Here is a 26826-nt window from a genome sequence, read left to right on the forward strand (position 1 = left end):
TTTTTTTAAGATGTTTTAAAGAGACATTCATTTGACTGATAAGATTTTTAACTGGTAATCTATATAATTTGGGAGGAGGTACTAGGTATTGAATAGGGCCTTTTTGTACATGGCAGATAAGCTCTCTACTATTGAGCTATATACTTAATAAAAAATCTAATCTTTACAAATATAACTTCTTATGGCTTGATTTAAGATTGTATTAATTTCCTGTTGGTACTATAATGAACTATCACAAATATAATAGCTTAAAACAGTACAAGTTTAGGCCAGTGAGATGGTTTTGGGGGTAAAGGTACCTGGTGCCAAGCCTGATAACCTGAGTTAAATCCCTGGGTACAACATGGTGGAAGGAGAGAATCAATTTCTGAAGGTTGTCATCTTACCTTCATGCATGCACCGTGGCATGAGTATGAATACACACACACACACACACACACACACACACACACACACACACACACACTAAAATGAGTAAACAAATGTAATTTAAAAGTTTAGAAAAAAACAACACAAACCCTTATCAGTGCTAGAGATTAGTAGTCCAAAATGGGCATTACAGAGCTAAAACTCAAAACCTAAGTATCCAGGGAGAAATCCATTTATTGGCTCTTCCAGTTTCTACACTTCAGGATCTAGATATTTATATTCCTTTGTTCATAGCCTCACCACTTCCATCTCCTGCTTCTGTCATCAAAACTCCTACTTCTATAGTCTGATCTTCTTCTTGATTCCCTTTTAAAGAAATATGTGTGATTACATTTAGGGACCACTAGATGACTGAGATTGGAAGAATATTCTCCCACATCTCAAAATCCTTAATTATGTTTGCTAAGTCTTCTTTGACACATAACATAGTGCTCATAGGTTTCCAGGATTATGAATATATGTCTGAGGTGAGACATTACTCATTGTTCCACAGTCTGCCCCTTGGGCCCCAAGGATACACATTCCTTTCACATGTAAAATGCATTCATCTCATCTCAACAACTCCCAAACTCTTTAACATATAATAGCACCAGACCAAGTTCAGCATCTTCCCAATATCATCTGCCCCAAAATCCAATATACTTTAATGAGGTATGAATGAGAATCTGGGTATGGGCCATCCTGGGACAAGATTCCTTTCCATTTGTGGACCATTATAACTAGGAAATACAATTTCTGCTCCTCAAATGCAGTAGCAGGACAAGACTGGTTATAAACAATGGGCACTCTCATTATAAAAAAGAGAAAATAAAAGGAAGAGTTAGCAGTACCAAGAAATTTTGAGACCCAAGTAGGCATGTCATTGTATTTCAAGGCTTAGCAGTAGTCCTCTGTAGCTTGATGGCCCCCTCTCTGAGCCAAAATTCCACCTCAAGGCCCTTTGAGTTAATCTTTTTATTTGGAAGGTAGCATGTGCTTGCAGCTGAGCAGTTTCATCAGTCTGCTTCCCCACTGGAGAATTCTGGAAATCCAAAAGACTTCTTCCAGCTTGTCCTGTGTTTACCATCTGTCTCTTTCAGTCTAAGCTGGAATATTTCTGCTGGTACAGGTAGAATATTCTTTATCCTAAATGCTCGGAACCTGAAGTGTTTTACATTTTAAAATGGGAATAGTCATATATACTTTCCTGGTTGAGCCATCATCATTTACCCAAAGCCTTCAAATCTGAATATAGTCCAAAGTCCTAAATTTAGAATTTAAAAATCAAAATAAGGTATAAATACAGTTGGTTCCTTCTGGAAAGAATTCATTCCTTGCCAATCTTGATTTCAAAAGGCTATGAACATTCCCCATAGCAATACAACCCCAATTTGGTGGTTTGAAGAACAGCCCCCATAAGCTCATAGATCAGGGAGTAGAACTATTTGAAAGGATTAAGAGGTGTGGCCTTGTTAGAGGAAGTGTATTACTAAAGAGGGCTTTGAGGTTTAAAAAGCCCAAGCCAGGCCCAGTGACTCTCCCTTCCTGCTGCCTGAGGATCCTGATGTAGAACTCTCAGTTACTTCTCCAGCACCATGTCTGCCTGCATGCCACCATGCTTCTTGCCATGATGATAATGGACTAAACCTCTGAAACTGTAAGCAAGTCCCAATAAAATGCTTTCCTTTGTAAGAGTTGCTGTGGTCATGGTGTCTCTTCACAGCAATAGAACAGTGATCAAGACAGAAGTTGATACCAGGGAGCAGGGTACTGCTATGACAGGCCTGATCATGCTGCTTGCTGGTACAATATACTTTGGGACTCTAGATTAGGAAAGCAGTTGAATACTTTAAGCAGAGCTTAATAGGCCAGACTATTAGCCAGTTATGATATCACACACTGGTAGGATTTGCTGAAGGAGGTGGAGGCAGGAGGATCACAAGTTTGAGGCCAGTCTGGACTTGGCAACATGGTCTACCACTCACCAAGGCTGACCTGGCTACAACTGCTGCTGAGTGCCAGATCTAGGAACAACAGAGACCACCACTGAGCCACAGATATGGCAGGCTGACTACATTGGACCATGCCCTCCATAGAAAAGACAACACTTTTTCCTTACTAGAGTAGTTACTTACTCTGATTATGGCTTTGCCTTTCTTGCACGTATTGCTTCTGCCAAAACCACCATTCATGGACTTGCAGAATGCCTTATCCGTGGTATTCCACACAGTATTGTTTCTGACCAAGGAACTTACTTCACAGCCAAAAAAGTGTGACAGTAGGCCTGCAATAATGCAACCCACTGGTCTTACCATGTTCCTACCATTCTGAAAGCAGCTGGCCTGACAGAAATATGGGAAGGCCTTTTGAAGACACAGTTACAGTGCCAATTAAGTCACAGAAACCTCAAGGGTTGGAACAATGCTGTGGATGATCAATTGATAAATAAAATACTGATTGGACAGTAGCCAGGCAGAAAGTATAGGTGGGACTAGCAGAGAGGAGAAATGAGAGAACAGGAAGGCAGAGGGAGGAGACACCAGCCTGCCATCCAGGTAGCAGCATGTAAAGGCAGCATGTAAAGCCATGGAACACGTGGTGACATATAGATTAACAGAAATGGGCTGAGTATAAGAGTAAGAGCTAGACAATAGTAGGCCTGCGCTAATGGCCGAGCAGTTTAAATAATGTAAGTGTCTGTATGTTTATTTTATAAGTGGGCTACAGGACTGCCGGGGTTTGGTGGGACCCGGAGAGAAAAACTCTAACTACAGGAGCAGGGTTCTCTAGAAGGAGCCACAACAAACATTACTGATCTGGAAGCTCAGACTCCCCCTGGACACTCTGGGCTTCTGATACCCTTAAACCAACAGGCTAAGAAGGAATACCAGTGTTAGGATTGGTGATTGATTCAGATTACTAAACGGACATTCGATTGCTTCTCAGCAATGAAGGTAAGAAATATTCTGTCTGGAATACAGGAGATGCTATAGGGTATCTCTTGATGTTACCGTGTCCCACGATTAAAGATGGAAACTACATCTACCTAATCCAGGAAGGATGACCAAGGGCACAGACCCTTCAGGAAAGAAGGTATGGGTGAGTCCTCCAGGAAAAGAGCCAAGACCTGCTGAGGTGCTTGTTGATGGTGGAAGAAATACAGAAAGGGTAGTAGAGGAAACTAGTTAAATACCAGCTAAAGTCATGTGACCAGTTGCATAAATGACAATTATAATTGACATGTTTCTGTCATATTTTGTTAAGAATGCATTTGTAGAGATATTTGTGTTTTCTTTCCTCAATTTCTCTATCAGGTGATGTGACAACAATTAAGAGAATGTCAATGGTTGTAATATTTAAGTTTGAGATAATAAAAGGATATCCTTCAAGTTACATTGCTATCTATTCTAAATTTATAATGTGTTTGCAGTTGTATGAGGGATAGTCATATTATGTTAGGCATAATTATGACCTGATTAAATACATAATGAGTGTGTGATTGTATGTAGGATAGTTCTATTGTGCTAGGCATAATTATGATCTGGTTATTGTTTTTCATTTGGAAATTAATCATGACATAAGGAGATATGATTGTGTGTCAAGTTGACAACTGGTGGACTTATGAAGGCTATTACATCCAGAATTAAGTAAAACCCCAAAAATGGATGGACACACCTGTGAAGAATTTTTGCTTAATCATTTGAAGCAGAAAGATTCACTTCTAATCTGCATCTTTAAGGTGGGAAGACACACCTTTAATCCATATCTTTTGAGGTGGGACGATCCACCTTTAATCTGGACCACACTTTCTGCTGGCAGCCTATATAAAGGACATGGAAGAAGGAAGCTTGCTCTCTCTTTGCCTGCTTGCTCTTGTTCTCCATAGCAAGTTCATCCCTTCACTGGCATTAGAGCTTACTCCTTAGGGATTCTGTTGTGTACTGAAGACCACAAGAGAGCCCCAGCCTTGTGACCTAAACAACTACTGGATTCTTGGACCTTCCATTCGTAGGCATCCATTGTTGGACTATCTGGACCACAGCCTGTAAGCCATTCTAATAAATCATATATATATATCATTCATTCTGTAAGTTCTGTCATTCTAGAAAAACCTGACTAACATACCCAGTCCTTTATTTCTGTTAAATGAAAGCTAGTTCTGTAAACTGATCTGTCCCTATAATCGTATTTGGAGTCCACATCAATAATCTACAGTAATAGTCTCATCTCAAGTTCCTTAATTTAACTACACTTGCAAAATTATTTTTTCCATATAAGGTAATGTTCATAGATACTAGAGACCAGGACCTGGATATCTGGGGGGAAGGGATGGTTTCAGTCTCTTGCAAAGATGTTTAGAAATTTTGCATATCCTTTTTATAGTAGTAAGACCAGAACTCAGGGTTTGTGCATGCTAGGCAAGTATTCTGTCACTAAGCTATAGACTCCCAGCCCCTGTATCTTTTTTAGTTAACAGTGTCACAATTTGTTTAATGTAAAAATTATGTCATTAAATTTAATAAAAGAATAAATATAACTGTTTACAAAAAGATATTAAACTAAGGAACTATGTTAATAACTAGTTCATTACATGACAAAGTATAAAAGACCTAAAACAAGTTCCTTGCTCGCTACTCTACATAAAATTAGCATGTATTCAAAACAGAAATACGGGTTCTAAGAATGGGGAGAAAACGGTAGTAAATATACATTTAGAATGAGGATATAGTATTGTCTGAAAATGAGCATGTCCTCCATGCCAAAGGATGCATAAAGCACACCTAAAACTATCAAGCCTGCTCACAAAAGTGTACGTTCAGAAACATGGATTCCAGAGACTAAATTCCTTCTTGGATCTGATGTAATAAAGCAATACCAACTAAAGAAGTAGGTGGTGGTGGTGGAAAGAAACCAGCCAGTGTCACATAATACTTTGATTCTAGCAGGCTGGCCAATCTCCTTACCTAGACTGGAATAAATGTGGCTGAGAATACGAGCTGGCTGTACTCTGATGGGGTACACTTCAGCAATGGTCTCCACATCAATTCCTTTGTCCTTCAAAATGCCCTTGATTTCTTCTGTTTCAGCTAGAATGGAGACTACAGGAAAGAAAGATGAGGTCAACAGAAGGTTTTACTCCAATAGAACCTTTAAAAATATCTCTAAATTTATTTTATGTGTATGAGTGTTTTGCCTGTATGCATGTCCATGTACCACATGCTACTCTGGTACCAATGGAGGTCAGAAGAGGACATTGGATCCCCTGAAATTGGAGTTATGGACAGTTATAGGCCCTCCATGTGGATTCTGAGAAGTGAACCTGGTCCTGGTGGGTCCTATGGAAGAACAAGTGCTCTCAATTGCTGAGCTGAGCCATCTCTCCAGACCCCTAAAAATATTTTTAAGTACATAATTTCTTTTGAAGGGGGAAAGAGGAGAAAATTATCAATGAGGAATTCTGATTAATCAGGAATTATTCTCAATAGAAATATTACATAAATGGGAAAGGAAAAACATGACTAGAGTATGAGGCTTAGTTTTTTGGTTATGTACCTGTGTGTGCCTACTAAATGGCACTTCCAGTATTTATGAGATTCTATGTTGAAATGAGAAAATTTTAACCATGAAATGGCTCAGTATTTAAGAGCACTGGCTGATTTTCCAGAGGACCCAGGTTCCATTCCCAATACCCACATGGTGGCTTACTCAGTACCAGGGGATCTGATTCCATCTGAAGTATACACATTGGTGCACAGACATTCATGCAGACAAAGCACCCAAATGCATTAAAATATAAATAAATAAATAAATAGATAGATAGATAGATAGATAAATAAATAAATAAATGTAGCCTGAAAGAGCTGGTGGCTAACTGGACTTGAAATGATGAGTAAATTGGTCAGGAGGGAAAAAAATGAATGAAGGGCTAGAGAGACAAATCAGCAATTAAGAGCACTGGCGTCTCATCCAGAGGACCCAGGGTCAGTCTCCAGTACCCACATGATGGCTCACCAATTTCTTTAACTCCAGTTCCAAAAGATCTGATGCCCTCTTCTGGCCTCCACAGGCACCAGGCACTCATAGACCTTACAAAGACATACATGCAGGCAAAATGCCCATTTACATAATTTTTTTAAAGTAGACAGGAAATGTATAATTATTCTAGTCTGAAGGTTGGGGAGGCAGGGGCAAACCACATAGACTTCAATGTTATGGTATGAAAAATCTTACCAAGCAGTAAAAGAAATGGAAATGGAGAAGTAGGAGGAGTTAGCTCATCATGGAAGGATTGTAGCTTGAGTTTTTCTCTCAGGGTCCCGCCAAACCCCGGCAGTCCCGCAGCCCACTTATAAAATAAACATACAAGCCGGGCGGTGGTGGCGCACGCCTTTAATCCCAGCACTCGGGAGGCAGAGCCAGGCAGATCTCTGTGACTTCGAGGCCAGCCTGGGCTACCAAGTGAGTTCCAGGAAAGGCGCAAAGCTACACAGAGAAACCCTGTCTCGAAAAACCAAAAAATAAAATAAAATAAACATACAGACAGGGGAGACACCAGCCTGCCGTCCAGGGAGCATCATGTAAAGGCAGCAGGTAAAGCCACGGAACTCGTGGCAACATATAGATGAACAGAAATGGGCTGAGTATAAGAGTAAGAGCTAGCCAATGGTGGGCCTGAGCTAATGGCCAAGCAGTTTAAATAATATGTGTTTATATGTTTATTTTATAAGTGGGCTACGGGACTGCCGGGGCTTGGCGGGACCCGGTGAGAAAAACTCAAGCTACAAAGGATAGGGGTTACTTTAAGGTTTTGTATATTATTGTTGGGCACTGTTTCCCAAGTTGCATTCTATAGAATTTCAGGGTTCTATAGGGAGTAATAGAGTTGTTTACAGGAGCAACTAAAGGGGAAGCATTCCTCAACCTCAAGCAACTAAATGGTTGTTTATATTTATAAAATATTTGGAGTCAGATGTCAGATGCTCAGGATACATACACAGATATAATGAGTCCTGATGGAGGGCAGAAAGGAGTTAATCTGATAGAGGTGATGGTAAAAGTAAGGGGGAAACTGTTTCAGATTAAAGAGACAGCATGCACAAAGTTACAAAAAGTTAGCGTTTATTGCTTTGCTTCCTGTTGTACTGGGGAATGAAGCCAGGCCTTCCCAGAGCAGCCAGCTACTTGTACCACTGAACTAAACCCTCAGCCTCTGAAAAGTCCTTGGTAGTAGGAATATGGATTGTGGAGGAGCAGTGATGAGAAATGAAGTAAAATACAAGGTCCACTGTTAGATCACAAAGAGGCCTTGTAAGCCGTATTAAGAGAACTGAAATAGGAAGGCCCTGCAGAGCTTCACCTTCAAAAGAATACACTCAAGTTAATAATTCAAGAATGAGTGGACATCTCTTTGTGTGGTCTACAATGATTTTTAAAAAGCAAAATAATGAACCAACAGACTGTCCTGGGCCTAGACTGAAGACAAACATCAGTTCAAAATTAACACTGGAATGTAAGGAGGAGATATTGATAACTTACATTAATAGTAAGCTATTGGCACTGCCAAAAACAGTATGCATTTCAGAATGACCTGAGAAGTAAAAAAGCTAGAACTTGTTATATAAATACTGGAAATCAGAGAGGAATAAATATGAATTCAAAGTGTTCACTGGTGTAGCTGGGAGTACAGTGTGCCATTTAATGATACAGGCCCAGAAGAAATAGGAGGCACAGACGACATGGCAGGGGATCGAGATGATCAACTTCAGTGCATAGAAACATTCAAGCAGGGCTGTCAGTAGTCATTAGAAACAGGTGAGATGGCACGAGTATATATTATAAAGAGAAGAGGAACCAGAATGTAACTTTGAGAAAATTCAGGACTATTAAGAAAAGCCTGGGGGAAGGGAAGTTCTTGTCTCATGGCTTATATTTCCTTTATAGCATAAGCAGTGGGGTCATCATGGGAGAGTGAAGGAGGACTGAAGAAGGGGAGGGCATATGACCAATTATGCAGAGCAAGACAAGTGGTAGGCTATGGACAGAACTCTCAGCAATACCAATAGTTCAAGGGAAAGAGAAGAAAAGCCCAGAATAAGTAGAAAAGTTCTTAAAACAGGTTAAGGAGAGATACAAAAGCATAACATCATGGACATTTATAATGTCCAAATAGTAGATGGCATCCACACCAATGCTGAAATCTAGTTTGAGGACGTTGTGGAAATTAAGTTTCTAGAAAGATAAATGACAAGTCGAGCTAAAAGATCTGCTAATATCCTGATCATAAAATATCTACTAAGACTGACAATACCAAGGTTTCTGGAAACTAAGCAAGAATATTTTCAGAGTATTGAACCAGACTATAAAGGACTAGAGAATTAATGGACTATGAAGAGAAAGAAATATCAATGTGAAAAGAAGCCACATATGACAGCCAGATGGAGATGAACATAATAAAGAAACTGGAGTGGGGACGTCTTAATATTTCAAGAAAGACTGTTTGTAAAGAGGACTATAGGATCAAGAAACAATAGGGGAATTTGTCTTGAATAGGAGAACACTTTTTTTCTGAGACTAAAGAAAAGAAAGCAAGTATGGGTAAGAATGCTGGGGGTGGGGAGTGTTGGGAAACTGAAAAAACATCAGACTATTAAGATGATCAGGCATGAAGTAGAAGTCCAAATATTAGGTTGAAAACAAAGGGCACAGCTGAAAAAAATAGAGTATTTGTTACACTGGCTGTGAATAAAGAAAATGCTGACTAATGATAAGAACAAAACAGGAAGTTGAACTGGAGACCGTGGATGCCCAGTGCCACCACTCTGCTCATCATGTGCTTTTTTCCCATAATATCTTTTATTAGGTATAGGATCAGAAAGTGCAGACTATATGACTGATCTAGAACTATAATACTCTGGTGGATACAGCAAAAGTATGAGACAGTTATGACTGGAATATTTAGATGATCAAAATATTTAGATGATCTTTAGGTAGAAAAGAGCAGACTAGGAGAAATTAGAGACAAGTATAAAAGGAAGAAAAGGAAAGCTGAGATATAGTTAGCAGAACACAAGAATTATACACCTATAAGGTCCAAAAGTTTGACCCTTGGTGTGTGTGGTGGTCAGAACGAGAAACGCCCCAACAGGCCTTTTTTTAAATACTTAGTCCCTATTAGTGAAAATAGTTGGGAAGGATTAAGAGGTATGGCCTTTTTGGAGGAAATGTCTCAATGGAAATAGTGAAAGCCCATGCCATTCCCAGTTAGTTCTCTCTCTTTCTGCCATCTAAATGCTGATAAGGATGTTAGACCTCAGCTACTACTCCAGCTTCATGCCTGCCTGCTTGCTGCCATGCTTCCCACCATGATGCTCATGGAATCAAACCTTCTGGAAGGGCAAGCCCAAAATTAAATGCTTTCTTTTTAAGCTGCCTTGGTCATGGTGTTTTGTCACAGCAATAGAAAAGTAACTAAGACAGGTACCTAACATAGAGGTACAGAGAAAGGGTACTTTAGTCATGGGTATCCAAAAATTTTAAGGCTAAAAATAGTGGATGGCATCCACACCAATGCTGAAATCTAGTTTGATGACAAAATTTGAGGAGGATGAAGAAATCTATGAGTTGAGCCTCAAATTCATATTTTATGAATTAGAACAAACAGAATATCAACACAGCAAGAAGGTTTAAACCTCAGAGGAAAACATACCTTCTCATGGGGGATGAAGAGTAATGGTCTTTATAAAACATTTGCTAGAGACACTGAGAAGCAAAGACCACCTACATGATCACACAGAGTATCAAGTACAAGAGGCTTTAGAAAACAGGATGATTTTCCATACAGAATCAACCTGAAAGTCAAATGAATAGGAAGGAATATCTTAAACAAGTTTTAGGGCAGGACTTAACAATCAACATATTGAAGAGTGATGTTGGAGAGTGAAAATTCACATCAAGATGTCTACTCTCAAAAACAAGGACAATGATAATATTATTGAAAGAAACAAGGAAGGCAAAAATATCAACACTTTCTGGGAGAGGTAAAAGGATGGGATGATGACAAAAGAGACCGTCTTTGAGTTCATCATATAAAGATCATTTATAGATATTGAGACTAGGATTTTTTTCTTTGAGACAGGGTCTCTGTGGTAGTTTGAATCAAAATGGCCCCACAGGCTCACAGGGCATGGCATTATTTGAAAGGATTAGGATGTGTGGACTTGTTGGACTAGGTGTGACCTTGTTGGAGGAAGTGTGTCACTGGTGGTGGGCTTTAAGGTTTCAGAAGCTCAATCCAGACCCAGTAGCTCACTCTCTTTTCCTGCTGCCTGCGGATCCAGATGTAGAACTCACAGCTACCTCCCCAGCACCATGTCTGCCCATGTGCTGCCATGCTCCTGCCATGATAATGGACGAAACCTCTGAAGTGTAATTCAATTAAATGTTTTCCTTTACAAGGGTTGTCATGGTCATGGTGTCTCTTCACAGCAATGGAAACCTTAAATAAGACAGTTTGAGTATGTATCCTTGGCTGTCCAGGAACTCCTGATATGGAAAAAGCTAGTGTTGAACTTACAGTGATCTGCTTGCCTCTGGCTCCCAAGTGCTGAGATTAAACACTTGTACTACTGCTGTGGGATGTCATTCTGTATGCTGTGAATATGTGTTGCTCTGATTGGCCAGTAGCCAGGCAGGAAGTATAGTATAGTATAGCCCACTGTCCAAGGAGCAGCATGTAACGGCACACAGGTAAAGCCACGGAACACGTGGCGACATATAGATTAACAATAATGGGCTGAGTTTAAGTGTAAGAGCTAGTCAGTAGCTAATGGCCAAGCAGTTTTAATTAATATAAGCCTCTGTGTGTTTACTTGGGTCTGAGTGGCTGTGGACTGGGTGAGACACAGAAAAACTTCAGTTACATACTACCACATATATGTACTCTAAACATTAATAATGTTTAGTGTATTCAGCTCAGTGTTTTACATAATGTAGATACTCTCACATTTAAGTTGATTCTTGGGGGGAAAATTTTAGACATACTCCCTAGTGAGATAATGGTCAGAAGCACATGTATTATGAGAGATGCAGCCTAAAAGCCTAATGCAGGGAAAATATAAATGCATAGGAGGCTATGAAAATAAAGGAATACTAGCAGGAAAAACATAGAAATGTGGTTTAAAAGAAAGTAACAGTAACCAGGGAAATAAAATGTCATGAAATTTTAAAGAAAAGAGTTTCCAGAAATAAGGTATATCAAATAGTATTTTATAATCCTCTGAGATCATCTTTCATTGATTTGTTTATTATTAACAGTAATTTTGAAACAAAACTGAACCAAATTTATTATGAACTTTTAAAGCCTAACACAAAGCCCCCAAATCTCTTCCCCTAATCAGGCCTTTAATATAACATTTCTATTGCTGGGAGTAATACATACCTTGAACCACCACATCTGGCTTTGGCACAGTAGAAAACCTACGATTCAGGGGATCAATTTCTCCAGGAGCTAAAAATCCCTGAAGAAAACACACAAAAACAAAATTACTAAGCCTCAACAATAAAGCTAGGAGAGATGGCTATGGAGAGATGGCTATGGAGAGATGGCTCAGAAGTTAAATGGAAAGGGGAAAGGAGGTCAATACAAAGGGAGAAGAATGGCAAAGGGATAAATAATACTAAGGATGTTTAAAAAGCCACAGGGAAACATTTTTTGTTTACTTAAACATACATATAGTGTATGTGTGTGAGAGAGCACATATATATTACATATATACATATATATACATATATATACATATATATGGATATACACATACATGTGTATGTATGTATGTGTATATATGTATATATGTATATGTAAACTACTGTCATCTCCCTTAGTTGCCTCATAGAACTTGAAGGTAAGACCCAATAGCTGAATACACCATATATTAAGACACAAAACTTGAAGGAACTGAGCTGGAACTGACCTGAAAGCTTCCTACCTGATGATTAGATCTCTAAATGACCAGAAGTGCTATGCAAGCTACCAAGGGAGAAAAGCAACCAATAGTCCTGACCAGCTGTAAAACCTATGAACCACAATGACCAGCATGGCGAGATAGCCCAAGGGTCCAATAATGCTACTTATCTCATGGAGGCAAACAATAGATGTCTAATTGGACTTAAGGCTAGCTCAATATGAAGGAATGCATGCCTGATACTGGAAACCTAGCCAATTACCCTTGGCTGTTAAGGTCATAAAACTTAGAGAACAACCTATTACTACCACTTTCCTGAACCAGTATAATTTCTAACTGAATTCTAAATACCCATCCTTATACTCGCAGGTATGTGTAGCTCTCACCCCTCGTCAAAAAAGCTTCTTTTTGCAGCAGAGACCAATAAAGAACCCCACAAGTGGTTAAAATGCAGAGAACAATGGCTTGGAGGTACCTAACCCCTATCGACACATCTATAATACCCCTACACCTAAGGCTCAGGGGACATAATAGAAGAGCGAGTGGAAAGATTTTAAGAGCCAGAGAACCAGAACATCTGCTGTGATGTATTGTACTTTCTATATAGACAGGGAAGCTTCACCCATGAAATTTTTAAAAATATGGTCACCTATACAAGACCAGCACGATGATACTATCAGTAGACATACCAACATGAATGGGGAAAATCTCAGAAGACCTAGACGAAGAGCTACAGCCAAGCAATGGCTGCTGAGACAGGAAGAATCAGTCTTCTCCAGGAATGAGACCCTGACAGGTTACCCAAGCCCAAGTGGTCAGTCCTAAATAAATACACGCACAAACAACACTACACGGACCAGGCAGGCTGTGTGTGGAAGGGAGCAAGAGGTGAAAATAATACAAATACAACACTCATGCATGAAATTCTCAGAATACGTAAAACTAAAAACTGGTAATAAACATTGTTTGCTTATTTGCCCATGTGTTTGCTGTGCTTTTTGAGTAGCAGAAATCTTTTTACTTAGTTTCCATATGTTGTGAAATAAGATGAACTCACCCACTTTTTTCTTTAATAATACTGATTCCTTCCTGGTTTTGTCCAATCTAATTTATTGTTGGGTAAGAAAGCTGCTGGGCAAGGATTGTTTTAAAGCATTATATTCATTAGTGCTAGCTCCAAGCTCACGTCAATTATAGATTATCAAACAACCACAGCCACAGAAAACAAAACCAAGACTACAGCTGCAGAAAATAAAGGACCATGTAAACGGGAAAATCTTACTCAGAAATGCCAGCTAAGTTCCAAACCAGGTTTTCCAGGAACCTGGGTCTATCATATCAAAACAACCATGCTGGGTGTGATGGCACACACCCATAATCCCAGAACTCAGGAAACAAACACAGAAGGATCACTGCAAGTTCAAGGCCAGCTTGGTCTATGTGGAAAGTTCAAGCCCAGCTACTGCTACATAGCAAGACCTTGTCTTTAAAAAAAAAAAAAAAAAACCCTACAGTGTGGGAAATAGGTTTTTCAGGAAGTACTAGAAAACTTTTTAGAAGAAATATCCTTCTATATAGGCTCAAAATAACCACCCCCCAAAAAAGCTGGATACAAAATTGTGCCTCATTAAGAGCCGTCTTAATAGAATTTGGTATAAAGAACATTTAGAGAGCTCCTTACCAAGAAGTTAAAAAAAAAAAAAAAGAAATCTTAACAAAGCAAACAGAAAGACCACACAGTTATTACCAAGCATTAGTCAAAGTGTTCAATGTGATCAGTTACTTCAGTTAAGGAATGAAAACTTATGTTGCTTAGAAAGGTTGGCGTTTAATCCGTCACCAATAATCACTAAACATAGCTGCGTTCATCAGTTACCAGGGAGGCACCGAGGGGAGTTTTGAAAGTGAAAGATCCACAGCTTGACTCTTGAACAGCACCAAGTACAATGCCAAAATAGGGAACTGTGGGTAGTGGGCGGACATGGTTGGCAGGGAGCAAGAGATTTCTGTCAAGCACTGGCCACAATCCCCATGTTGAAGACCCGGAGGCAAAGCTATAATTAAGTCAAAGTCCAAAAGGAAGACATCCTTTGAATTTAGTGAGTTCACTGCAAATCTGATCATTACGGTGGCCAAGGCAAATAAATAAATGAGCTAAAAGGCGGGATAGCTTTGAAGTCTTCCCTTACCTCTGCCATCAAGCTTCCTAAAATGTATAGAGACTGACCCCACATGTGAGGCAATTTTCCCATAGGGACTCGATCCACAGTGTGAGGATTTTGATACTCTTCATCAACCTAAATGAAGAGATAAGAGGTCAAATGAGAGGCAATATTAGAAAGCTTAAGGTACTAGATGATAAAAGACAGTCTGGATTATGATTCAGAGTTTCTAGACAATGGATTGAAAAGCGAAATAGGGCAGTGCTCAAGCTGTAGTGTGTGACCAAATCACCCAAGACCTTATGAAAACGTAGACTGAATAAGTGTGTCGTGGTGGATAAAACCTATTCCTAATTAATTCTCAGGTGACACTGCTCATGCCACTAGGAACTTCTCCAAATCCCCACCAGAAGGTAAAACTGTATCTCTATCATGTCTAATTCTCCTTCACAATGGCAAACAAAGACAACGCCTGCTTCATTGTTCCAAGCCTGATCTACTCCAGCAATCCTAGATTACTGGCTGCAGAGGATGCCAAGTTCTCAGAGCTGGCACAGGATATCACTCTGGTTCCACCTACTGATCTGTAGATCATTCTCAGAATTGAGATTTGCTTTCATTCATATTTCATTGTACCATAGTACCATAACTGAGACTGCTTTAACTTATTTCAGGAGGAATAAAATCCTAATCCAAAAACCAAAGTTTTAGAATATTACCATCACAAGATACAAAGTCACAAAACTATTTGACTCACATAACTACTGACTCAGTATCACAGAAATGTGGTTCCTCTCCTGTCAATGGCCCTACACGATCCAACTCACCCTGTCAGGAGGAACACTGTACAGCTCTGGAAGAAGTGGGATTCCATTTTTGCCCTTGATGAGGACTGCATCAAGAGCCTCTCTATATTCTTGAACCTGCAGGAAAAAGAAAAGTTGAAAACCAAAATTTTAGAGACTTTCTGTGGGAACATAGCAGAAGGACACAGCCAAAGAAAGCACTTCTTCAAAGGAGCTTATTTAACCAAGGGAAAGGAAGAGGAAAGGGGGATGGTACTGTGTCAATTTGACACAAACTAGAACTAGCTGAGAGGAGGGAACCTCAATTGAGAAAATGCCTCCATAAGAACCGACTGCAGGTAAGCGTGTAGGGCATTTTCTTAATTAGTGATTGATAGGGAAAAGCCCAGCCCATTGTGGGTGGAGCCAACCATGGGCAATCCACATGGAGCAAGCCAGTAAGCAGCATGCCTCCATGGTCTCTGCACCAGCTCCTGCCTGCCCTGTTTGAGTTCCTGCCTTGGCTTCCCTCAATGGAGGTGATTCAGGATAAGTAAGTCAACTAAACCCTTTTCTCCCCAAGTTGCCTTTTGGTCATGTTGTTTTGTCACAGCAGTAGAAACCCTAAGGCAGGTACTTATTACATGTTTGTTATAGGTCAAATATCACACAACTTTTTATATACTTTAATGCATTTAATTTTAGTTGTCATCCTAGTAGGGATGTGTAATTGAAGTCCTTTAACATGGAGGTTAGGTTCAAATCACTTAGTTTACTAAGCACATACCTGGTTTAGTATAGTTTAGTCTGATTCAGTCTGCCTCCAAGGGCCTAAGTGATCTGCTATGTATTACCTTAAGTATACCTTCTTGACCTGGCTTTTTCTTTTTGTAGCATTTATTTTTTAAGAGGCTATCAACTTGAGAGTGTGTGAGGGGTGAGGTTTGAGATAAGGAAGCTGGGAGGGTCTGGAGGGAGGAAAGGAAGGGAAAAATGATGCAATTCTATTTCAATTAAAATATATATTTGAAAAATGATTTTTTTTTCATAACAGGGTCTCACTAGGTAGCTCTGGCTGCCCTGGAACTCACTATGTTAACCAGGCTGGGCTCAAGCTCACAGAGATCATCTGCTTCCGCCTCCCAAGTGCTGGGATTAAAGGCATGTGCCACTATGCCTGTCAAAAATGTTTTATTTTAAAAATTATATGTATGCATATGTGTCTGTGTGGGGGCATATGATCATGTGTGCTGGCACCCTCGGAAGCCAGATGTGTCAGATCGTCTGAAGTTGGAGTTATAACTGCTATAAGTGGTTGTGAGCCACATGACCAGGGTGTAGAGAACCAAACTTGGGTCTTCTGGAAGAGCATTATGTGCTCTTCATCACTGAGCCATCTCTCTAGCCCTTGACTTGGATTTTATTTATTTTTTAGTTTTACTTTTATTTATGTGTGTATACACCCACCTCTCTCCCTGTGTGTGTGTGTGTGTGTGTGTGTGTGTGTGTGTGTGTGTGTGTGTGTGTGCGCGCGCGCGTGCCTGCAGAGGTCAGAAGAGGGCCTAGCACCCCTGGAACTGGAGTTACATGTGGTTGGGGGCTGTCTGATATGGGTGCTGAGATCTGAACTTTGGTCTTCTGCAAAAGTAGCAAATGTTTTTGACCACTGAGAAATCTCTCCAGCCCCCTGACTAGGCTTTTAAAACTACATTTTTATTAATTGCCTTTCGTTAGCATATAAAATGGATTTTTATGACATTTTTGTACATGTCTATCATTGTACTTTTCTCATATACATCTTCTCATTACCCTTGCCATCTCTCCTCTCTAGATTTGGCTGCTATTATGGTCAGGTTTATGTTATTAACAATTTGACGAAACATAGTAATTCATAAACTATAAAAAGGGCATGAGTCAGGATGCAGCTCAGTGGGCCTAGCATATACAAAGCCTTAGGCTCATAAGAAGTAAAATAAAAACACAACAAAACCATAATTTATAGTTCTTTAACACAATAGCTTCATCCTAGCTGCTTCCTGGTATAATATTAGGATACTGGTAAAATCACAAATTTGTTCAAATGTGTTTAATAGATTAGGGTACAATTTGAGTATTCTGGAGGGTTACCTGCAGGCTTTACAGCATGTAGGGAAAATGATCAGGGTGAGATAAGAATGAAACTCAGATCAGCTGGATTTTGGTAACTTATGCTGGGCCGGGACATCTAGAGTTGACCCAGACCGTTTTACTTTAGCACAATGTTGGAAACAACTATTCAGATAACAATGAACTCGGCCCAATGAGTATAACAAAGCCTAAGACATATCTACATTGAAGCCCTTTACAAAGTACACACAGCTTCATCTGTAAGATGGGTTCTTGTTGACTTAGAAACAATGCTCGAGATACGGGTTTAAGGAGAATGACTCAGATAAATATAATGCCTGGCCCTAAGAAAACACAGAAGTCATTTAGGCTGTTGTAAAGTTCAAGTGACATCTCTCACTTGGATGAGATTTATGGCTTAGATATAATGCTCAGGGTATTATGGGAAAGGGTCTGGGATAAACATAATATTCTGGGTGACCTGGGCAGAGCCTGCCTCAACAGGTAGCAAACGATTATCAGGTTGTAAACTGTATTTCCCCCAGAATTCTGGGAGAAGAGCCAAATATCTCCCAACTTTGGAGAGATCCGCTGTGTGTTTAACTTTTCCTGGCTTCTCCAGTGCTTATCTGTGTGCACAAGGACCTTTTTGCCCTCTACAGAGTATAACATGAATTTCATGTTTGCTTATGTGCAATTTCTTCCTGAGAACCTAACTGTGTTGAACTAAGCTGTCTAAAACTGCACAGACATGCACATACCTAACAAGGCCAAGGAACCACACCAGTCCACACCTGTTGTTGTAGTGTTCCATCCAACTGTATAACACCTTTCTTTAAGCACATCATAACTTAGAAGCTCCCTGACAGATGCCCTGGTTGCAAACTGTGTGCCTTCCTCTCTCTTTAACTGCCCCCATTCCTCTCAGCCCATTTTAATGTTTCCTCTCTATTTCGTAGTTTTATTCTCCAATTTCTATCATTTATCTGATTTCTCTTTTGTTTTCTTCCTCTTACATACAGGCTAGCAGGCAGAGGTACCAGCCAGGTGAATTGGCAAGAAGAAGGTCAAACACCTCTACAACAAAATCCAGGCCCTTTTCAAGGTTTACCTATCAGACCTATTGTAGTACTTACATATTTGACCATTTAGCAGGTAGGAAACTGCACCACTGGTTTTTTTCACTAGGTTCCTATCATTTTGTTATGTACAAACACGCACTTACTTATTATTGAGATAGGGTCTTGCTATAGAGTCTCAGCTGGCCTAGAACTCTATGTAGAGCAGGCTACCCTCAAACTCACAGAAATCCTCCTGCCTCTTTCTCCCCAGTTCTCAGATTAAAGGTGTGCAGCACTATACTAAGCCATGCAAATATTTTTAGTACTGTGCTCCTCACCCCATTTTTCCATTTTGTAGTTTTTAATTTTTTGAACATGCCTTTCATGGTGATATTTTTAAAGGATGTTGTCTCATTATAGTGGAACTAACTGAACTTTGAATTTATAGTATATATTTATTGTCAACTCTCAAAGAAATTTGGGACTATATTTTTGAAAGATTCATTTTTTATTTAATGTATTATGAGTATTTCACCTGCATATATGTATGTGAACAACTTGGGTATCTGCTACTCATAGGGGTTAGAAGGAAGGTTTGGATCCCCTGGAACTGGAGTTACAGATGTTTATGAGCGACCATGTGGGTGCTGGGTATTGAGCCCACATCCTCTGGACAAGCAACAAGTGCTGTTAACCACGGAACCCCCTCTCTATCACCTAAGGATACCTTTTAAAAAATATTATTTGAGATGGTCCTGTTCTGTAACCTAGACTGGCCTCAAACTCATGATCTGCCTGCTCTAGCCTCTGAGTTCTGGGATTACAAACATGTGCCACTACAGTAAAAATTACTTTTAGTATATAAATTTGTGGGGTACAGTGTGAAACTTCAACTCATGTATACAGTATGTAATGATGAAACTGAGGTAATTAATATTTCAACATCCTTACTTGATAATCTTCCTTAATGAAAAGAAAAAAATCTCACCTACAGAGACACTGAAACTGAAGAAGTCAATGACAACACTTGGATGGTCAGGATTGAAGAAAAAAGAAAACAATCTGAGTTTCCCCATTCTTTTTTTGGTTTTTCGAGACAGGGTTTCTCTGTGTAGCTTTGGCGCCTTTCCTGGAACTCACTCTGTAGCCCAGGCTGGCCTCGAACTCACAGAGACCCACCTTGTCTCTGCCTCCTGAGTGCTGGGATTAAAGGCGTGCACCACCACTACCCAGGTAGAGTTTCCCAATTCTTAATTCACTATTATCAGCTACGAGTCTCTAGGAGACAACTCTGGTCTCTTCCCTAGTAGGAAGACTCCCATTTGGGCAATCAAAACAGATATAGCCATTAACTCAAAGAGGAAGACACAACAAAAGCAGCTTGCTGAGAGCTCTTCTCCCAGGTCATTACCTGTTCTATGTTTCCACTGAAGATCCCATCAAGAATAAAGTATGTCCAGAACAATGGCCATTCGCACTCAATGTTTTCAAATAGCTTCAGCTCAGCTGGTTCATAGTACAGACGATTGGGATCCTAGACAAAAATATAACAGACAAAGTCTGTCCTGTCACTCAGAGACTGGATGTATATTCTTAGTTTAGAGGTATTACAACAGGAGTTTTACTACAGACTATTTGTTTCAAAGATGGCATCAGAGAAGGCAGTAAGTACATATTTATACTCCCCTCTCTTAGCAAGTGCTCTATGAAGAAACTCCAACGACTGGTCTTGGGATAATAAGGCATCACAGGAGATATATGAAAATGTGTTACTTTTCTTGGTGCCATGATAATCTGACAAAATCAACTTAAATGAAGCAAGAGTTTACTTTGGCTCACAGTTCAAGGGTGCAAGCCATCATAGAAGGACAGACAAGGTGGCAGAAGCTTAAGCAGCTGACCACAACTGCTTCGACAGTCAAGAAGAGAGCAATAGATGCTGGAATGCAGTTAGCTGTTTCTATCCATGTCGCCCAGGCCCCAAACCCAATACTGCCACTCACTTTTAGGACAGATCTTCCTACTTCAATTAACCTAATAATACCCTCACAGGCATACCCAGAGGCTTGTCTCCTTGATCCTGTCAAGTTGACAATATTAACTACCAGTGCAGGATTCGTTTGTAATCAACCTGAGAGAAGTAACACTAGTCACAGATGGGTTTTGTGGGAAAGTACTACATAAAATGAGTGACCTGCACAAGAATGGAATCCTGGTAAGTCTTCAGAATGAGGTGAGCCAAAGACAGACAAGAATCATGAGTGGAATACTGTGGAAATCAACATAGGGAAAAAGTCAAGGAAACGTAGGAGTGAGTCAATGAAATGCTAGAGAAGTCACGGCGAGTAAGAATTGGGAGAAGAGTACAGGACTGTTCTTTTCGGAACTTATGTTCGGAGTGTGGTAGTGTGGGAATCAAAGGAGGGAGAAATTCAAGAAAGGGCAAAGGTCAAATTCAGGGCTGAGGAAGAAAGCAGAAGTGAGGAAGTAGACCACAAGGTTTTATACTTAACTTAAAAGAACATAGTGCCTCTCTTGTGTATGGGGCTGGGATTGGAACTCAGGGCCTTGAGCATGCTAGGCAAACACTCATAACAGTTCTTGAAAAGCTCACCCAACGCCATATCCATATATCTATATAGCATATCTATATCTATTCAAGGAGAACTTTTGACTAGTAGAACAAAAGGAACTTAAATTTTCACGAACAAGTTCTGTTGATAACTAACCAAATACAAACTACAAATCTTGGAAGGGGCTGCTACAGTTTAGGTTTGGTGTTCTCAAGGCTTGACGTGCTGAAATTCATGCATTTTGTGAGGTATTCGAGGGTAGAAGTGTAATCAAACCTCAGTCCATAGAGGTGGAGCCTGAAGGACAGATCAGGATTTAATAAGGCCGTCAGGGCAGAGACTGAATCTCTGGCTTTGTCGAAAGGAAAGAGACCAGAAGAGACTGAGGCACATAGTGTTCCCTGTCTCTTGCCATGAGTTACCTTATACCACGCCTTGGGACTCTGTCAGCAAGAAGGACATCACCAGATGTGGACCTCTTGATTTTGTACCTACAGAACTGTGAGGCCATTTTACAACTCAGTCTGTGGTACTGTGTCACTGACAACAGAAAATGGACTATGACAGGCAGTCAGAAAGATGTACTGCTGGGAAGTGCCTTTCCTTTTGTACTGATTAAATATTGGGGGGCACATTTGGAGATTATGCAAAGACTGTTTGTATTTTAAAACTTCTGTCCACAGACTTTAGCATCCATCAGTAGTTCCTTCCTTAAACTAACCAACTGAAAGAAAAGATGAGACTGTATTTCCTTTATTAGATTTACTCTTTGATAGTTTATTGATAGTTTATCTACCACCAATGTCAGAACTTGGCAGCAAAACTGAACAAATATAACAAACGTCACTTATTATTTCTTTTAATGATCTGCAAAAATTCTATCAGTGAGGTAACTGTTGTCTCTGAATGAGTCTACAAAGAACAGAGACAATTCTGTCCTATTTCCCTGTGGTGAAAAGCAACCTACCTCTTTAGGAGTTTTATATCCATCTCGTAGAAAACGACAGCAACCATAGCGACCCTGGGGACACAGAGAAAAAGGCCCTGAAGCTTGTACATCTGTATGATTCTATAAGCAGAAACATATCCTCAAACACCTCCATGTATCAATCTCTTACCAACACAGACACAGTACTCAAAAACAGCTCAGCAGCAGCAGCAGCAGCAATGTCCTTTCAAGCAAGAAGTATGTTATCGGTTCTTCCCCAAAGCAGCATGCCAAGTGTACTACAAGCTAATTACTAATCTGTGCAGTCCTTCCCATAGTACACACAGCTCCTAAGAGACCACAGCTTATTTTTTTAAAAATATATGTAAAATTTTTTGAGATTATTTTAGACTTACAAAACTTATAAACACTACATAGTCTCACTTATCAAATCTCATCTCCTTATATTAACTTATGTAACTACAGAACACACACACATCAGAAGTAAAAAGCTAATTTTGATATACTAATACTAATTGAATTATAAAACCTATTTATATTACACTGGGTTTTCTTTCCATCACTGTCCTTTTCAGTCTATTCCAGGATCCAGTTCAAAATCCCACACTACAGGACTCGCAGGATGGCTCAGTAGGTAAAGTGTTTCCTGTGCAATCATAAGGACCCAAGCTGTGATCTCCAGCACCCAGGGAAAAAGCTAGACGTGGTGGCAGTTCCTGTAACCGCAGTGTTGGAAAGACAGGAATAGGAGGGTTCTTGGGGCTCACTGGCCAGGCTAGCTCAATCAGTGAGTTCCAGGTTCAGTGAGAGACTATCTCAAAAATTAGGCTATTGAGGGAGAGACTGGCACCAACTTCTGGCCTCTGCAGTACACACATACATGAACACATATACACATATACATTCAAAAAAGAATTCCATGTTATATTTAGTTGTCACAGCTCCCTCATCTTCCCTAATCTATGACAGTTCCACATTCTTTCCTTGCTTTACCCAACTTCACACTTTGGAAAGTGTTCATCAGTTAGTTGTTAAATTGTCTTTCAAATTAGTTTTGTCTGGTTTTTACATGAGACTGAAGGTACATATTATTGAGAAGAGCATCACAATGGTGATGTGTCCTTCTCATTATACTGTTTGAGGGGGGCACTAGTCCTATTACTGGTGATATTAAACTTAATCATTTTCTTAATTAGTATCTCCTAGAATTCTTCATCATAACTTTCCCTCTTGTAACTATATTTATTGTTATCTATATTAGACTCGTAGATAACTTCATTTTTTCTTTGAGTTATAGGACAATGCTATGATAATTACTTTTTTGTTCAAATAGTTCTTACTCTGTGCATTAGGAATCCTTTCTGGTTGGTTTCTGTGGCCTCATGAAATTAAATATCCTTTTTGTTTAATGTTTAATGATAAAAATTATTATGAATTTTATTTTACATTTAACTGTTTATTAAAAATGACAAGACTGCATACTGATCAAATAAATGTTCCTGTTTGTTTTTATTTAAACAATGAAACCTTGCTGTGGGATGTTCTGTATGGCAAATGTGTTGCTGATTAGTCAATAAATAAAACACTGATTGGCCATTGGCTAGGCAGGAAGTGTAGGCGGGACAAGGAGGAGAATAAAGCTGGGAAGTGGAAGGCTGAGAGAGAGAGACACTGCCAGCCACCATGATGAGAAACAGCATGTGAAGATGCCGGTAAGCCACGAGCCACGTGGCAAGGTATAGATTTATAGAAATGGATTAATTTAAGCTGTAAGAACAGTTAGCAAGAAGCCTGCCACGGCCATACAGTTTGTAAGCAATATAAGTCTCTGTGTTTACTTGGTCGGGTTTGAGCGGCTGTGGGACTGGCGGGTGAGAGAGATTTGTCCTGACTGTGGGTCAGGCAGGAAAACTCTAGCTACAAAACCTTATCTGAATATTTGATGCTATGGGATGTAGAACATCAATGTTTTTCAGAGATGATTGATACTTTGATTTTATCATCAATACTAAGACAGTGACTTTGCATAAATACATAGTACAAAATAGCATAATTATATTTAAGAACATTTCAGATGTTGTTGTAAATTCTGCCCTAATCTAAAACTAAACTCATTTAACATTTTTTTCTGAAACTTGTCAGTAATTCAAACAGAAAATTTAAAAACCAAATGTTTTAACACAATACAATCCAAAGACATACTCATTTGAAACATACTGAGGGATGATAGTGGGAAAATATTAAGTCTTTCATTTCTATAATTAAATCATCATGTTTCTATGACAGCAGAAAACTTTGTGGTATAGTAAACACACTGCAATTTATAACATGACGACAGTTGTGGATTTGAGTTGAGGTGCTTTTGGCAACATTTGTTGGCACTGTGTGGCATGAGGCATGCTCATCACAGAGTGCTCGTGTGTGTTCAGAAACAAGCTGCAGTGAAGTCTCACAATGATACAAAGGTAAGTGCTGCCACCAACACCCCAGGCTCGTTACACAGTTGATGTTTATGTAACTTGTGCGCACTACACATTCAGGACCTTAAATTATTGCCAGATTCTCTGCAACCTTAGCACTCAGTTACACAACATATAGTTTGAGAAGCTGCAGTCTATAATGATGTGGACAAATGCGAAGACCTGAATATTTTCAGCTATCTAAATGAACAAAGGGACAAAAGTCAGAAAGGGTGCTGAGGGCCGTGGGAGTAGTCAGTAGGTGACAACCAGTATTTAACAGGTCGACACACCAGACAATCCTCTGTTGGGGGGTACCACTACGCAAAGTCCGTGGGGTCACTGGCTATGGAAACAGGTTGTTTTCTGGCTGTAACTTTCTCATGTGCCACCACTTACCTCCCTAAAAAGAAGAGCTGTGGGGTTCTTTCCACAGCCCATTGGTAGTGTGTATTCCATCTTTAGGCACACATATAGCTGTGGATGGTTAGGAAGATGATTTATGTTTAATCTGTATAATTCTAATTATTAGAAATAATACTAGAATATTTTTCATAATTGACACAGAAAAGTAACAGTATTCTCAGTCACAAAGACAGCTAATTTTAGATTTCAGAACAAAATCAAAACAGACTAGCTGCCCCTGCAGAGAATACACAAACTTAAGTTTCAGGTGTTTACTGCTAGATCAAGGTCAGAACTAAAGCAACTCTGGTAGACATAACCCCCTGCAGTAATTCTCTTTCTGCACATACCCCAATCACTCAAGGTTCAGCCAACTAACTGTTATTAAGTCCTGAATTTCAATGTCATTCTCTGTCTGTGAAGAGCTACGTGCCTGGCCAAGAGTTACTCACTGAATGACTTATATGTTATGAGAATGGGTCGGACCCTGAAAATGTAACATACAATTTCCAGAGTTTGGCTGTGAGAAGGACAAGGAGGAGTGAGAGAGTATGAGTGTGTGTGTGGGTGTGCGGAGGGAGCTGAGAGAGAGGATGAGTAGCTAGACAGGAGGGAGAGCAAGAGAGATTTTCAAAAGAGATTCTCCTGAGATGTATGTCTGTATAAAGAGCTGGGCAGAGGTGAAAGTGCGTGTGTGCTTGCGTGTGTGTGTGTGCGCGCATGCTGAGAGGGCAGGAGATGTGTGCAGAGAAAGTAGAAGGCAGAAGATGAGTAGCTTTGTAGGAGAGCTTGTGTAGCTATACAGAAAAGAGAGGTAGGGGAGAGGTGTTCACAGAGGAGAGTGAAGGAGTGAGAGAGTGAGTGAGTAAAGAGTGAGTGAATGATGTAGTGGTGTGTGAAGGAATGAAGCAGGGTAGAGAGAAGGAGAAACGTGTATAGAAGAGAGATTGGAGCTATATAAAAGAGATGTAACTGTATATAGAAATATATGGCTTGCAGGAAGACATGTGGTTATGTAGATGAGACGTATGGCTGTGGCTGTGTGGAGATTTGTAACTGTGTGGAGACAAGGAAAATGAAGCTGTATAGAAAAGAGATGGAACTGTGCAAAGAGGAATGTGGCTGTGTGGAGAATGTAACTATGCGGAATGTAACTATGTGGAGCAAGAGAGATTTTCAGAGAGGATTTTTCAAGATGAAGTAAAAGAGAAAGTTACCATCAGATGGTGTGTGAATTATTATAGATAAGAAATCTTTCTATTCCCACTCTTGAGAAATCTTTCTCTGAGTTATCCTGGGTAACAGTCCTGGGAGCTGGACTTACGGGCTGTTAAAAAAGGGGCGAGTACATTGAAGTATTTGGGTCTTAGAATGCTACTCCTTTACTGGCTGATGGAATTTCCAACCTTGCTCTGCTCCACGAAGTGATATTTGCTCTGATGTATGCCCTCACTGGTTCCCAGGACCCACTGTACTGTATTTGGCACCAGGGCAGTATTTGCCAGCAAAGGAGAGAGAGCCCAAAGGAAACAATTTCCTGTCTAGGCTGTGGTTTGGCAGAGGACTGTTGTGGCAGAGACACTAAGGCTATTTGGCAATGACTTACTCCTTATTAAAAGCTTTTCTCATTTTGGAAACAATGCTAAGTTATGGATAAGTCACAGTGTAAGTTAGAAAGGCCTCTCTATTCCAGAACGATTTCCCCATGCCTTCTGCTTGCTTTCCTTTTTTCTGATACTCATCAATAATTAATCTGCTACATATTCTACTTGACATTTTATTTTGTCTTTCCCCCAGAATATTATTCCAGAAGGGTAAAAATTGCTGTTTATTTGATTTACTAATGTGCTTTTAATACTTTGATAGTTAATACATTTCACAATTATCTTTTTGGTAATTTATTTTTTAATTATTTCATTTTTTGAAATTATAATACAATTATTACCTTTTCCCCCAAA

The 26826-nt window shown here is 39.7% G+C and overlaps 1 protein-coding gene across 4 annotated transcripts in view; it reads right to left on the reverse strand.

Moving 5' to 3' along the window:
• The window catches only part of Phka1 (phosphorylase kinase regulatory subunit alpha 1), a 124757-nt gene that overhangs the window by 64236 nt on the left and 33695 nt on the right, over positions 1-26826 (reverse strand). For all 4 annotated transcript variants that reach the window (XM_052734218.1, XM_052734212.1, XM_052734215.1 and 1 more), the window contains exons 9-14: positions 22023-22076; positions 19894-20016; positions 15358-15453; positions 14558-14665; positions 11846-11924; positions 5373-5507 (exon numbers count right to left, since the gene is read on the reverse strand). In XM_052734218.1, the coding sequence (XP_052590178.1) occupies positions 5373-5507; positions 11846-11924; positions 14558-14665; positions 15358-15453; positions 19894-20016; positions 22023-22076 (595 nt within the window). The remainder of the gene's footprint in view (positions 1-5372; positions 5508-11845; positions 11925-14557; positions 14666-15357; positions 15454-19893; positions 20017-22022; positions 22077-26826) is intronic.

Source organism: Peromyscus californicus, unplaced genomic scaffold, assembly GCF_007827085.1.
Source record: "Peromyscus californicus insignis strain IS unplaced genomic scaffold, ASM782708v3 Scaffold_10__1_contigs__length_136768540, whole genome shotgun sequence".
Classification (NCBI taxonomy): domain Eukaryota; kingdom Metazoa; phylum Chordata; class Mammalia; order Rodentia; family Cricetidae; genus Peromyscus; species Peromyscus californicus.